The sequence below is a fragment of the Protopterus annectens genome, chromosome 7.part0 (genome assembly GCF_019279795.1).
Source record: "Protopterus annectens isolate FY-2018-M chromosome 7.part0, PAN1.0, whole genome shotgun sequence".
NCBI lineage: Eukaryota > Metazoa > Chordata > Ceratodontiformes > Protopteridae > Protopterus > Protopterus annectens.
Genome location: NC_056739.1, coordinates 1,052,970,373 through 1,052,986,079, shown reverse-complemented (window position 1 = coordinate 1,052,986,079; position 15,707 = coordinate 1,052,970,373). Strand labels below are relative to the sequence as shown.

At 42.5% G+C, this 15,707-nt stretch overlaps 1 protein-coding gene across 6 annotated transcripts in view; it reads left to right on the top strand.

The window, feature by feature from the left end:
* LOC122806846 (cyclin-dependent kinase 17-like) overlaps positions 1–15,707 on the top strand; it is a 2,140,137-nt gene that overhangs the window by 1,686,216 nt on the left and 438,214 nt on the right. For all 6 annotated transcript variants that reach the window (XM_044077605.1, XM_044077600.1, XM_044077601.1 and 3 more), the window contains one exon: positions 520–643. In XM_044077605.1, the coding sequence (XP_043933540.1) occupies positions 520–643 (124 nt within the window). The remainder of the gene's footprint in view (positions 1–519; positions 644–15,707) is intronic.

Below are 15,707 nucleotides of genomic sequence, written 5' to 3'. Positions count from 1 at the left end.
AAGTACATTCTGGTCTGGGGTGGTGTGCTTCTGTAGTAAGAATGCATGCACCTCACATAGCAGGATCACTGTACTGAACATTGTCAACATAACTGTGTGGACATTGCATTTAAGTGTGATGGTGATCTCGGACTGATTGTCTGCAGCCTTTGCTATCATCTTGTTTCTTTGCACTGTTTTGATATCCTGCTGAACTCTTTGTTCGCATTTGCATTGTGCTTATGTTAAACTAATGTGATTGTGATGAGTAGAACACAGTTATATTAAGTGAGTCAGAAAGAGGAGAGCTTGTACTAGTCCAAATCTTCTCTTTATATTGTGCTAAAAGAATTAACAGTATGGATAAGTCTTTTAAGGTCAGATATTCTGTAATTTACTGTGGCGGATATTATTTGATTCCAGAGATGTCCCTTTACTAAATGCAGCAGTGTTTATCTTAGTACAATTTTTGACACTTTTAACATTTTTTTTATAATCTGGGTTGTTGTTTTTTTAACTAGTTATTTTGTTTCTCTTTAGATCTTCCTATTCCAGTTGTTACGGGGTTTGGCATACTGTCACAGAAGAAAGGTTTTACACAGGGACCTTAAGCCACAAAATCTTTTAATAAATGAGAAAGGTGAACTGAAATTGGCTGACTTTGGTAAGCATATCTTGTCAAGTTAACTCCTGTAGGCTCTGTAAAAATTGGCATTCAGGCGCATCCATTGAAATGTAAATGGTACATCTCCAAGTTGTTTTTCTCGCATCACTGCTAACACCAGTACAGAGTTTTTCTGAAAGTGAATTCAAGCAGGGTTAATAGCAGCTCGTCAAGTACAGCTGCTTGCCCAGATGTTGGCCCTGAGCTCATCAAGCAACAAAGTGCAACAGCAAAGAATTAAACTGTTCCACATACTGCCTTTCTGAATGAAACATTTTTGTGCTGATCCATCAGAAACCTATCAAACCAAAGCTGTGAGATTTACATAGGCATGGTTTATATGCATTTAACATCAGTTTCATGTATTTTACAGTGAAAAAAAATATTGTTTGTAACACTGGAAATATAAAATAGCACAGTTTTATTTTTTTAATGTGTGTGTAATAGATGTTTACTACACAGATAATAAAAGGTACTGGAAACACAAGGTACATTTTTCAGAAAGGTTATTTCTCTAAACATTATTTTTAAAACTGTTTTATACATTTTCAATCAAAACACAGTCACCCTTTATTTTTGACAATTATCCATCCGTTTACTGTACAGCGGCCAGGCCAGTAGAACTTTTCAGCATTAAAATATGGTCTCATTCACCATAAAGATAAAATTGAATTTTACATGGTTCAGTCTTCCCACTTCAAACTGAAGGACTGGTCATTGCATGTGGTACTGACTGCATCTTTTGGCTTTTCCCATAGCGTGAGCGCCTTCTGAAGGTCCAAAAAAACCTCTTCCTTCCCTTTCTTTTACAGATTTGATTTACTGAAATTTGCATAGGATAGTGATTCTTCAGCTTGAGTATGTTATTTCTTTGAAGTAACTCTTTAGGTTCTCCTTTTTGGGAGATAAGTACAGTTTCTTTATTTTTTCTCCAAGTATAGTCGATGTCTGATTTTGTAGGTTTTTATCCTCCTGTTCTCTTTGCAGATAAGTTCCAGAAATGCAAGGCACATTAGTGGAAAGATTCACCCATTTAAGTAAATATTAACTTTTTTTTTTAAAGTGCTGATTTGATGTAATTGCAAACAAAGCGCAGCCAACCTTAGCACTACTATTTGATGTTCTTTTCCATACTTTTCATGTTTTTTCTCTTCTCAAATCCAGTTCAATTTCTCTAAACCCAGGCTCACCTCTCTTTACCTACTCTATACACAGTCTATCTGGATATTACATGAGAAGTCCACTCTATTAACCCTATTTATGCTTTATGTACATTTACCCCAGTCTCAACTTTTCTATGCGAGACCACTGGCAAGAACCAATAAGATGTGGAATAAAGCCATCTGCACTGCCATAGAAGTTTAAATCCAATCCATGATTAAGAGGATCTCTGCACAATTAGTGGACCTGGCATTTGAGGGGGCTGGCATAGGAGTGTGGTAAGATGGAGTGACCCTAGGTCTTTTCCTCTCTTGGGTGGACCAAGGTTTTTAGCATTATAAACATCGCCTTTGAGATCAGTAGGTTGGTCTCTTGAAACATGCATATGCATTTGGGCCATGTGGTGATGGCACACCTAGGTGACAGTGTAAATATGTCATACCAGGGCCATATTGTATAGATTGCCTCTGTGCCTTTTACTTTGTTGCTTTTATGCAAACCAGCACTCCTCCCGAGAACAAATTTGATTTAAACACAGTGGTTTGATATCAGCTGCATCTACATTGTGCCAGTGTCATGTTTTCATAACTACTGATGTACAGTAGTTACTACCTAACCCATTTGCTTTACAACATTTTATCAGCACTGATATTTCTTATGCATTTACATTACATAGACATGCCTTTTGTGGCCTTCTTCATTTACTAGAACTGTTTTCTATATTTCTGAGATTTTTGTATAGCCTGGGTTATGGCCGAAATGGGTCCATATTGGATCAGTCCATTATTGTGGTTATCTAATAGTAAAATGCATCTTCATCTTCCCTTTGTATTCTTTTGTCATCTCTTTCCTCATGAAAGTCACTCTCCTATTTGATTGAGGCATGGGCAATCAAGTCCTTTCCCTCCCTTACAGTTGCTTCTGTAACAAAACCTTTTATTAACTCCTGCTGTATCCTACTCCACCCCTTCAGAAGCTAGCTTTTCTGACACCCTGTGGATCTCCCAAATCTGGCATCCACTTGACTCAGCATTAAAAAAAAAAATCTTTGTAAACTGATATGACATAGAGTGCTGAAGTGCTTCAGCCCTAACCACAACTGCAGTATTTGTGTTCATTACTGAATAATTTCTTTACGTAGCACAGTTTATTCTCCCCAGCATTTCTCTCAAGGTAGTCTGTACAGAATTTTTTAAATTTTGCATCCTACTACTTTTCCAAAAAAAAAAATGTTTTCGGTTACCTTCTCTTCCCTCTCACACCTCCATCATTTGCTATCTGCTTTGTACTTCTACTCTTGTACACAATTAGGTTACACTGCTTTGATTAGAAGAACAAAGCAAGAAGTATACACCATCATTAGACTCTAGCAGTACGTAGGAAGTGATTACAATTGACAGTTTAAACATTTAATGACAAGTTTTCCATTACTTTTAAAGAGGTATGGTACTCCAAATGAATGGCAGCTTTATGGAAAGAAGAGCGAAATAAAATATTTAGTAACCTGTAAAATAAGGGAACATATTTTTAACATAATGTGGTTTCTTTTAGGTTATAGCCAGTTATTGTTAACTTGTTCATTACATAGTATTTCTATTCAGGAAGTCATAAGATGGCTTACCGAGATCACTACGCCTTGAGCTGTTACCAGTAAAAGAAAGCTCTTACTGTTATGGTTGTAGCTGCATGTAAACCAATGAATTTTAAAATGAAGCACCTACCTTAGTAATGTTATGTGTAAGACCAAAGTGAAGTCTAAGAAAGAAATAAGTATTTTCCAGTAGCATTTACACTTTTGGTTTAAATTAAATCTTTTATATAATACAGACCATTAAAAAAATAGGTAGTCCTTCATTTTTCCTTTAGATTTTTATAGTAGTCAGACTTCAAGGATGATCGGTCATTTAAGAGATATTCCTGACTACTTCATAGCTTTATTAGGTGACAGTAAGTTATATTTTTCATGTAGAAGACAGCTTCATCCAAAGTGTTGAAAATCTAAGATGACCTTGTAGAGAAATCTTTAATTTACCTGTGAATAGTAGCTGAACTTTAAAATTATTTTTCTGTATTTGTTTGAGAGGTAAGCACATTTTCCTTTTTCCATTACTTTGCTGTAGCGTTCTTTGTGGCATTTAATGCTGTTTTCACCTATCTTAGGAGCAGGGTTTGACCAAGCAGTCTTTAATATTAAATCCTTGTTTAAGTTCGAAATGAGTTTAACCATAATAGATCTAGATGGAGCTCCTGTTTTTTTGAATGGATTAGTTAAGGATCTACATGCTCTCTGTGCCATGTGAAAGTGCTTTGGACAAGTTTAAGGTTTTTGGAATTCATGTGAGAAAAGCAATCATATTTTCTGGAGCACTATAAATCCTTACAATTCTTTTTGTCCTATTCTCCATATCATCCGTTTTTCCAAGTAACATTTTTTTTTAATATAACTTCTGTTCGTCTCATCTTCATTCAGCCTACCTTCAAAGTCATTTAGTACTTCTATGTCTTTAATTTTGGAGTGGTTTTTTTTATTTCTTTTTTTAAACAAGAAACGTTTTTATTAAATTACTTATGACATAGGCAATCATATATTTATGTAAATGAAAATAAACCATATTACATATTTTTAGTTGCAAACATTATACAGCACTTATCTATCCATTAATTGTAGGTAAAATATTACATAGCTCATTCAAATCCTGCCTTTCTTTAAACCTCATACCTCCTCCAAAAAGTTATTCTGTATGTATTGTCCCCACAATTCCCCTTTTGTTCTATGTAATTTGCTCCTACCCTTTTTGTCTTCATCCCATTACACTTTAAATTATAGTTTTCTGCTTGTTGTATTGGAAGAATCAACTTATCCCACTTGACTCTTGCCATCATCTCTCTACGATAAAATCCTTCAGCTCTTTATTCATTGCTATCTACAAGTTCTTCTCTGGTTGATAAAAATATATCTGACCTGTGTATGAAACTAAAGGGACTAAAAACATTTTGACTACTTGTATCTTGCTATCTATGTCCATAAAATAAGAAGTTATGCACTCACCATAACGTTCCATCTGAATAGGTAGCTTCATTTGTCTGCAACCTGTGGATCTTGGATCCGATATCAGATCCGAGCCGGCAACTTGTTTCAAGCTAATGGATCTGAGCTCCTAGCTCCTCCCCTCACCCCTGCCAACCCTCGATGACCTCAGATCGAGTTTGCCCCTCAGTATGTACCCAAAAAGGGTATCCAACTAACATAGATCCGAAGAAGGCCAGGGGGAAGGAGGGGGGGATGGTTGCCAACAAATGAAGCTACCTACTCAGATGGAACGTTATGGTGAGTACATAACTTCTTAATCTGAAGTAGGGACTTCATTTGTCAGCAACCTGTGGGACAGAGTCCCCAGCTACTTGAACCTTGGGTGGCCATCATGGAAGGATATTGCGAAGCACCACAGAGCCAAAGGATGCTCTCCCTCTAGAAATCACGTCCAGTTTGTAGTGGTTAATAAAGGTATGGGATGAGGCCCAAGTGGCTGCCGAACAAATATCACCCAATGGAACTCTAGACTTGAAGGCCGCAGAAGTAGAGATGGAACAAGTGGAATGTGCGCGAACTCCTTCAGGTGCGGATCTCCCAGAGACTTAGTACGCTAATAGGATACATTGTGAAATCCAGCGTGATAGAGATACTTTTGATATTGCTTTCCCCAAATTAAATTTGGCAAAGGAAACGAACAGCTGGTCGGATTGTCTATGACCAGCCGTTCTATGAGTATAAAAACGTAGCTGCCTATGAACATCTAATGAGTGCAGCTTGTATTCTCCTTTATTCTGATATTTAGGAAGGAAAACCGGTAAATTTATGGATTGATTTATATTGGTTTCTGATGCTATTTTGGGAAGGAAAGAGGGATTGATCCTGAGGTACACTCTGTCCAGGTGAAAGATCAAATAAGGAGGCTTCACAGAAAGAGCTTGAAGCTCCGAAACTCTTTTCGCAGAAGTAATGGCTACAAGGAATGCTGTTTTCCAGGACAAGAATTTGAGATCTACTGAAGCAGCAGGTTCAAAAGGTGGAGCAGTCAGGGCTTGAAGAACTAGTGAAAGATCCCACGGTGTTACGGCTTCTTTTATAGGGGGTCTAAGCAAAAAGGTGCCCTTGAGAAAGGTTTTACACAACTTGGCCGACATCAAAGGCCCTGTATCATGTCCCACATGGTAATGTGAGATGGCAGCCAATTGCACTTCGACAGTTGAGCAACTAGCGCCTTCCTGAAAAAGTTTGGTTAGGAAGTCTAATATGGATGGAGGAGGAGCCGTAAAGGGATCTAGATTATGATGCTCATCCCAGATGGAGAAACGTTTCCATTTACTGCGGTACACTTTTCTGGTGGAGGGCTTATGCGCTGCCACAAGGATGGCTTTGACTGGTGAAGAGATACCGGGAGTCCTAACTAGGAGTGGAACTGGAGCAACCAAGCTGTCAGCTTCAGATTGTCCAGATTTGGGGTCGGTAAGTCCGATGGATGGGAGATTAGATCCGGACTGGGATCCAGAATCCAAGGAGGATTCACTAGGTGAGACCACAGGTAAGGGAACCAAATTTGCCGAGGCCAGAATGGGGCAATGAGGATCATCCTGCTCCCCAACTGTGAGGCTTTCTGTAAGAGTTGCAGCATCAGGGGTAGAGGAGGATAGGCATAAAGTAGACCGGGTGGCCAAGCATGCACCAGAGCGTCTCTTGGAGTTTCCCCTGGAGGTGGAATCAGAGCGAAGAAATTGCCGCATTTGGTGTTTGAGGGAGAGGCAAAAAGATCACAGCAGGGTTGCCCCCATATTGTGAATATGTGCTTCGCTACTAGTGGGTTGAGAGACCACTCGTACGGGGTAAGAAGAGTGCGACTGAGTTTGTCCGCTAGGATGTTGGTCTGCCCCGGAATGTGCGTTGCAGTCAGAAAGCAGTTGGTGGAGATCGCCCATTCCCACACTCTCATGGCTTTGCGGCATAGAGGGTACGATCTGGTTCCCCCCTGTTTGTTGATGTACCAGACAAACCGACATGTTGTCCGACTGAATTGCAATCGTTCCTATGGGGAGGAGATTCTGAAGTGCTTGCAACGCGTACAGCACCGCTCTCATCTCCAGAACGTTGATATGCAGGGAGGTCTCTGTATCGTTCCACGTGCCTTGGACCGTCCTGCCTGAATAATGCCCCCCCCAAGGCGGGAGGCGTCCATGGTCAACGTGGCGAGAGGGGGAGAGGTGCAGAAGGGTCGGCCCGTATGGAGGTCCGAAGCATGGAGCCACCATAATAGAGCCCTCCTGCAAGCCTTGCTGATAGCAATGGGGTGATGAAGAGGAAAGGACAGAAAGGACCATTGTACTAGAAGGGTCCATTGCAGTACCCGCATGTTCAGACGGGCGCATGGAAGGAGCGTTATCGCTGCCGCCATGGAGCCCAGTGCCCTCAGGACCAATTCCGCTGGTGGGGTCTCTGAATGGAGGATAGCCCGCACATGGAGTTGCAAATTCCGAAGTCTTTCTGGATGTTAGAAAGGCTTGTAGCTCTCTGGTGTCTATTCTGGCTCCTATGAATTCTATGGCTTGTGTCGGGGCTAGAAGGGATTTGTCGGCATTGATGGTGATGCCTAACTGTGGGGCTAGGCGGAGAAAGAAATCTCTGGCTGAGCAAAGTAGATGCCTTGTTGGGGCGGTCAGGAGCCAGTCGTCCAGGTACGGAAAGACCTGTATTCCCTGGAGTCTCAGGTGGGCCGCAGTCACTGCTAATACCTTGGTGAACACCTTGGGGGCTGTGGTGAGGCCAAAGGGAAGGACCCTGAACTGGTAGTGACTGGCTCCCAGCCGGAAGCGGAGGAACCTCCTGGATCGTCTGTCCATTAGAATTTGGTAGTACGCATCCTTGAGGTCTATAGAGCACATTCAGTCGTTCTCCCTTAGAAGGGGGAGAATAGATTGAAGAGTGACCATTCTGAATTTTTCCTTGGTTACCGACAGGTTCAAGCGGGAAAGGTCTAAAATCAGTCTCAAGTCCCCCGTCTTTTTTGGCACCAAAAAGAACCTGGAGTAGAACCCTAATCCGAGCTGGTCTTGGGGGACGGGCTGGATGGCTCTTTTTCTTAGCAGCTGCTGAATTTCTGCGGCTGCAGCCTCCCTCTGATCGGGTGGTACATCAGGGAGATTCTTGAATTTGGGGACATGAAGTAATGGTATTTTGTACACTCTGGATATAATTCGAAGCACCCAGCGGCCTGTCGTGATGGACTCCCATGCCACTAGGTGCTCTGAGAAGCACCCCCCGACTGCCTCCAGAGTGGAGCAGTCGGGCAACCCTTCAGGGCTGCTGCGTGGGCTGTTTAGAGAAAGGTTCTCTGGACCCAAAGTTTCTCGGAGCTCCTCTGCCCCTGGGGCGGCGTCCTCCCTGTCCTCCTCTGCCACGGAAGGACTGGTTGTCCGGAGCGGGTTGGGAATGTTGCGATTTCCGGAACCACATCTTCTTCTGACCCTTTTGGTTCTTCAAAAAGGACCGCTGGGGTGCAGAGAAGCGGACTCCGATGGCAGACAACGTCTTCCCGTCCTTCTCGCTCTGGACAAGTGTCTCGCGAACCAGTTTGCCAAACAGGGCAGAACCATCGAAAGGGGCGTTCGCAAAAGACGCTTTAAAGGGCTCCGCAAAGTCACAATGATGGAGCCAGGCCTGACGTCTCATGACTAGGCCCGCTCCGCTAGCCCTAGCGGCTCCCTCGGTGGCGTGGGACAATAGCCGCATAGAGGTATTTGAAATGGATCTCAGAGTGGCCATTCGGGTGGAGTACAATTGTTTGTCCTCCGCCGACATGGACTCAGGGGGGGTAGGCAGCGTATTCTTTGATAAGATCCCGCTGCATCCTGATGACATGTGCCATATAGTTCAGAGACCTTACCGAGAAGGTCGCTGAACTAAAAACTCGCTTCCCTAAGTGATCCATCGAGCGGGACTCCTTGCTCGGTGGATGGACTGAGGGGCTATCCTGAGCTAGTTCCCTCTTCGTGGCTGCCGCCATCAACATGGCATCTACGGGGGACCCTCGCTCCAGTGCGACCGGTCTGAGGGGGGGGCTTAGTATTCTGTCCGGGCGTTTTGGTATTGGCTCCACGGTGTCTGGATCCTTCCACGCCCTGGTGGTAATAAGGTCCACCAAAGGGGTCGGCCGGAGGGGACACCCAAGAAGTAGACGGGCCTGCTTCGAATGCCTGCAGAAATACGGACTCGTCGGAGGAAGACTTGGGGGCAGACCACCCACCTCTGATCCTCAGCATCCAAAGGAGACATCCTCAGGGGGTGATCTTGGGGAGCCTTCCTCTTCATCCAAGTTCGTGTCCTCAGTTAAGGACTCAGGGTAGTCCACTTGCCTCCTCTTGCACTTATGCTTGCGGGGCACTTCCTTGGAGGGGGCTGTTTGAGGAGGCCTCGCCAGCAACATCCTGTTCCAACGGAACCATCTGGGACACTGAAGCAGGCTGTCCCTTTGGCCGGGTGATGGAAGCATGGCCCAGCAGAGAGAGGGAGTGCAGGGTGGAGCCGAGACAAGGACCGGGGGTCCGGATGCTCTCAACAGAGCCCTCTCTACTGCATCGAAGGCCGAGGGGGAACCACTCTCTCTGGGCTCCGAGAGTTGGCTCCCACTCGGATCCGATGAAGGGATCAGAACCGGCACCGAGACCATCGGATCCAAAGGACCAGTGCGCTCCGACCTGGACGGAGCTGAAGGCACACTGAATCCCTCGGATCCGAAGCTTGGGTCACTGCTCCGAGAAGTCGGATCCGACAGGCTCGAAGGCAGGGTCAGATCCGAAGTACCAAATACTGTCGGCGCCGACCCACCCCCGGCTCCAACGCTGCTCGGCTCTGAACGCTTCGAACCCGGATAGCGGGTCGGAGAATGAGCTATTGGATGGAAAAAAGGTGTCGAGCTCCCCCCCCCGAAGGGGGGGGGGGCAAGAGCACTCCTATCTGCAGATGGGCCTGGATGAACCTTCGCATCATCCGGTCCAAGTCTGCATCAGACATGCTGAACGTCTATCTCGAAGAGGCCACCGAGGCAGGCCTGGAATCCCGCCTCGATGACCTCGATGGAGATCGGGCCTCCTCCTCCTCGGGCCCTGGGGAGAAACAAGGGGATCAGAGCCGAGGAAGAAGAGACCTAGAAGCAGTGGAGGGAGAAGCCCGCTTAGATGGCGGGGCCGAAGCTGAGGCCTCGGCCCGCTGCTTGTGGTGCTACTCCCTCCGTTTCTCCCTCCTGGCCTCCCTGTCCTCCGGCGCTTTAGTGGGAGTTTGAGTCTCGGCCGAAGGAAGGGGGGCAGGAGTGGCAGTAACCACAGCCTGTGGTAGTGCCACGGGAGCAGCGAAGGCCGGAGCCGAGTCCGGGGGGTAAAAGTCCCGCCAAGACCAGCTCCGACCTCCGCTCTTTCAGTGCCCTGGGTTGAACGCTGCACAAATGGTACAGCCTGAGGTGAGGTGTTCAACCCCAAGGCACCGAACGCACCGAGTGTGGCCATCAGCCAGGGAGAGCTTATGGCCACACTCGGTGCATTTAGAAAAAAATGGCTTTTGGGGCCACAGACATACTTAAAAGAAAAGGTAGTGCTACACAAACACACACAGGCCCCAAAAAACAACACACACAGGCCCCAAAAAACAACACACACACACTAACGACCAGCGAAGGGAGGGAAAAAACTAATTAAAAGAAATATATTTTTACACTACAGGGTACCTAACACTTACACACTTTATATTTTGTAAAAAAAGAAGAAAGTTTGACAGAAAAAACACACTTAACTGACGATTTACTAGTCGAGCTCAAAGGAATCCAGCTATCCACAAGCGCGGCAAACTAGATCTGAGGTCATGGAGGGTTGGCAGGAGATTATGGGTGAGGGAAGGAGCTAGGAGCTCGGATCCATTAGCTTGAAACAAGTTGCCGGCTCAGATCCGATATCGGATCCAAGACCCACAGGTTGCTGACAAATGAAGTCCCTACTTCAGATCAGAGCTTCCGATTTCTCAGTTTATTTTCTTTTCTTTAGTCTCTTTCCACATACCCTTAGCTGCCGCAACAGAATCATTTTTTAACCCATACTCCAAAATACTTCTTTGTACCATATCCCCATAAATATGGGTATTGCTGAAACAGTTTGTCTGTGGGTACATAGTTTATAGCTGTTGCCTTTGTTTTATCTTATTTATTGGCATTTGTTTACCTGGAACATCCGCTGGGCCAAGCAGAGCCCTTTTTCAGTGGAGATCCGGGGAGAAAATCTCCATATGAAACCCAAAATAGAATACATAGTAAATCAAGGCATGCATTTTACGTATATACAGGAGCAATGGAGGGAAAGATTCCTGAACAGAAGAGCACTTGGAATATATACAACACTTAATAAAACTAATACAGTGTAGTAGAACTATAGTTAACACAGAAATAAGGATGAATATAAAAAGCTTATGGTCACACATTAAATACACCTAATATATTAAATTACAATTTAATACAACTATAATTGATATAGTAATCTGAGTGAAAATAAGATGCTATGATTAAAAAAGAAGAAATGAGATTGAGGGTTAGGGAAGAAATTTAGAGACTACAGCAATTATAGTATAAGCGAGGAAAATGAGTGAGCGAATATAAGGAAGCATGCAGGAAGTTGTAAGTGGCAACAGAAGAGGTAGGAAGGGTAGAGGTAAAAGAGATGGAGATAACAGAGACTGTCATTAGTAGAAATAGAAATGTGAGAATAACAAGGAAAAAGGAAAGAGTAGAAAGGCCCTAAAATCTAGGTAACGGTTGGAGGAGGTTTAGTGCAATTACAAATCCATTTGGAATAGAGGTGTGTGTGTAGGACGGTTTTAAAGGAGGCAGTACACTGCGTAGTGCGAATGGCTGAGGGAAGGCTATTCCAGGTTTTAGTTATTACCCAGAAGTATATTCATTAAGTTTGCATCCTGAAAAGGCTTGAAACTGCCTTAGAATGCTCCACTATACTGAAATGTCCTTTTCTGGTTTTATCAGTCATAAAATATCATCTGCAAATAAAACCAGCTTTTCTCGACTACCATATCAATTATGTCCTTGAATTTCTGAGTCCTTTATTTTCTTTGCTAGTGGTTTTAAATATAATGCAAATAACAAAGGGGAATGAGGACATCCCCGCCTGGTTCCTCTGCTCAAACAGAACTTATCAGAGAGGAACCTACCCACATTAATTTTCACCATCAATCGTTCATATATCCTCTTAATCAACCTTATTTCATAAGGGAATGCAGATGCTTCCATTGCCCTGTTCATAAAATCCCAGCTTACTCTGTCAGATACTTTCTCTGCATCAAGACCAACCAACAACTGTGGTATTTTCTAGCATTCTGTTTCCCTCTGGATCATCATTGTTCTTTTAATGTTGTCAGATATTTGCCTTCCCTCCACAAAACCACATTGATCCATATCAATCAATTTTGACATCACCTTCGCTATTCTTTTGATCATTATAGACATAAACATTTTATAGTCATGGTTTAGTGTTGAAATGGACCTTTAAGAAGCTGGATCTGATTGGTCTTTACCATTTTTAGGTATTATAGCCACTACCGCTTTCTTCTTGGATGTTGATGCTTTTTCTCATTTTAAAATACTTTTAAACAAAATCTTGCAGATCTTTATCAGTTTTTTCCCCTCCTAGGTTCCAAACTTCCATAAAAATACCATCTATCCCTGGGGACTTTCCTGTACATTGGTTTTGTATATCACTATTTCTTTCTAATCTCCTCCTATCCTAACTGTTAGCAATTGAGCCTCATCTACCTCTAACCTTGGGATATTAATTCTTCCATAAATATTTCTATGTGCATCTTTTTCTTGATTTTTCTATAATTTTCTGCTTTATACAGATTTTCATAAAATTTCTGAAATATTTCTAGTACCTGTACAGGATCTCTGGTTAATCTTCTTGGTATAGACTCCCAAAGCTTGGAGACAACCCTTTCTACTTTCTGTTGCCTGAGTCATTGTGCTAAAAGTTTTTGTGCTATGGAGTTAGTAGAAAACAGTTGCTTAACAGCAGTCTTTCTAAATTCATGCATAATTATCGAGGTACTTCCTTATTTTCTGTTTAGCATTCTGCCATTGCTACTCTTCTTGTTCTGCAAGATTCACCCTATTCTGCGATACTTTAACCTTCATTAGTCCTTCTAAATAATTCTTGCTACTTAACCATATCTCTTTCAAGTATTTCCACCATATCTTTAAACTCCACATTAATTTTATCCCATTCCCTAGCTATATTTTCAGAAGAAATTTCTATCTTCCCTAATAACTTCCAAATAATTTCATCTATCCATTCCTTAAATTCCTATCTAGCAGATAGGTGGGAATGTGCCAGTGTCTCATAACTACTATGTTACTAAAATGTAATAAATTGTTTTCTAGTCCTGAGGAGCTTTTCTTCCGGGGTCTCTGCTGAAAATGAGCCAAAAGCTCAGTCAGACTAACCCGGTTAACAAATGTAAAATAAATAAGTAAAAAAAATAAAAAATGTTTTAATTTATTACCTTGCATTTTTATTTTAGTTATTATTAGAATGTGATCTGAAATAGTTACTGGATACATATCAAAACTTTCAATTAAATGCAAATGTGCCTGTAGAATATAAGTTCTGTCTAGCCTACCCCAGTATATATTTTTTACCTTGGTGAATATATGTAAATTAGCTTTGAACTCCTACCACTGAATTCACATCTTCCATGCCAAATATATTCATAAATTTCTTCAAAAATCTGCCCTGTTTTGTTATTTTCCTTTCTAGCCCCCCAGGTACACCATCATTGCATCAAATTCCAGTCCCCACCTTAAGTAATATTCCCTGTTGAAAGCTGATTATTTCTCCCAGAATTTTCTTAAGCTCCATTTCAGCAGTTTTAGGTGGAATATAAATATAGGCCTTGTGTAATCCTCCTCCCTTACAAGTAACCCCTTATTAATACAAATCTACCATTATTATCTTTTTTCCTCCTCTCTTACAATTGGAACTTCTCTTGCAGTTAATGTAACTACTTCCCTTTGTCTCAGATGTGCCAGTGAATAACCATCCTGAAATCCTTTTTTCCCCAATTCATATGCTCAGTTCTTTCCAAATTTGTCTCCTGTAGCATAGCTATTTGCACTGTACATGTTTTAGTATAGTTCACTACTCTTTCTTTTTGTATATATCTGTGAGACCATTAACATTTTAAGATAATATAGAAAGGGATGTCATTATGTTAAGTTATTATTCCCACCTGCTATGTGTAACAGCTTCTTTAAAAATGTCTAGTTTCTGATTTTATGTTAAATGCATACACTAATGTTTGGCAGAGTGATCTTTTATACAGTTGTTTCTTGTCATATCCATTTGAACCTATGTCATATTTTGTAAAACATTTTGTTTTATTGAAAACCCTCAACCAACCTTCCCGAGCACCCCTAAAACCTATTAACTTAATACTAACATATAAAACAATGTATATGTTCAAATATTGAAGTTTAACCCTCCTAATAAGAACAGTTGTCCCAGGCTGACAGCCGCACTCACAAGCTTGAATTAACCTATAAAAATTCCGATCTAAGACGCGTGGTACAAACCTGTACTTCTACCTCCACTAAGTGCTGTCTGTTTTTGTTGTGTGTTTATTTCTCTCCCAGATTAGGAAAACATTTGAATGCTTTCAGAAAAAAATATCTCCTAGCCACTGAAAGAAAAGAAGTATTCTGTTTTTATTGCCCCTTATAGGTTCATAGGTAGGTACTGGGCTATCTGCCCAAAGGCATATATTAGCCCAGCCACGTTGTGCGGTAGTCACCTCCCCTTTGGTTAGTTTCCTAGGCCCTTGATCTAGCAGCTAGTACCAATGGCCCCTATCTAGTAGGGTTTTTGTCGTGTGTTTATTTCTCTCCCAGATTAGGAAAACATTTGAATGCTTTCAGAAAAAAATATCTCCTAGCCATTGAAAGAAAAGAAGTATTCTGTTTTTATTGCCCGTTATAGGTTCATAGGTAGGTACTGTGCTATCTGCCCGAAGGCATATATTAGCCCAGCCACGTTGTGCGGTATTCATCGCCCCTTTGGTTAGTTCCCTAGGCCCTTGATCTAGCAGCTAGTACCCTTGGCCCCTATCTAGTAGAGCTGTTGGTATGATCCCTGGTGTGAACTTTGTTACCCATCCACTCGTCAAGGTTCCTCTTGAAGAGTGATAGTGAGGGGCTCTGTCTTATGTAGATTAGGACCTTGTTCCATAGCAACGGAAGTCTTTGCGAAGGGAATCTATCCCTCCAGCATGTTCTATTCATTGTTGTGCTGAGGTTTATATCCCTAGAGCGTGTAGCTCGAGTAGATTTGGTTTTGTAAGATGGAGCATGTTCAACAGTTATGGGTTGGACATGGCTCTGTATGTCAGACAGAGATTGCCTCTGAGAAGGCGGTATGCAACAGAGAAAAGCCTTAGTTTTTATAATCGTGCTGCATAGGGCAACTGTTTGAGGCCAGTAATCCTCTTAGTGAGGTACCTCTATGGTCTCTCCAGCTGCTGGAAGATGCCTGGCCAGGTACATTCCAATTGGTGCGTTGTACTCAATAATGGGTCTGATGAGGGAAGAGTAGAGGGTGCACCACTACATCCTTAGATCTTGATGCGAACCCTTTCGTGATCAGATGGTTCACATAGAAGGATTTTCTAACCATCTTGGCAACATGGTTATCAAAGGAAAGATGACTATCTGCTTGGGTCCCTAGATCCCTTATTACTTCCTGAGATTTCAGGGGGTTACCTCCTATGTGGTAGTTCACGGGTACTCTGTTTTTTTCCAAAGGGCTTACTATG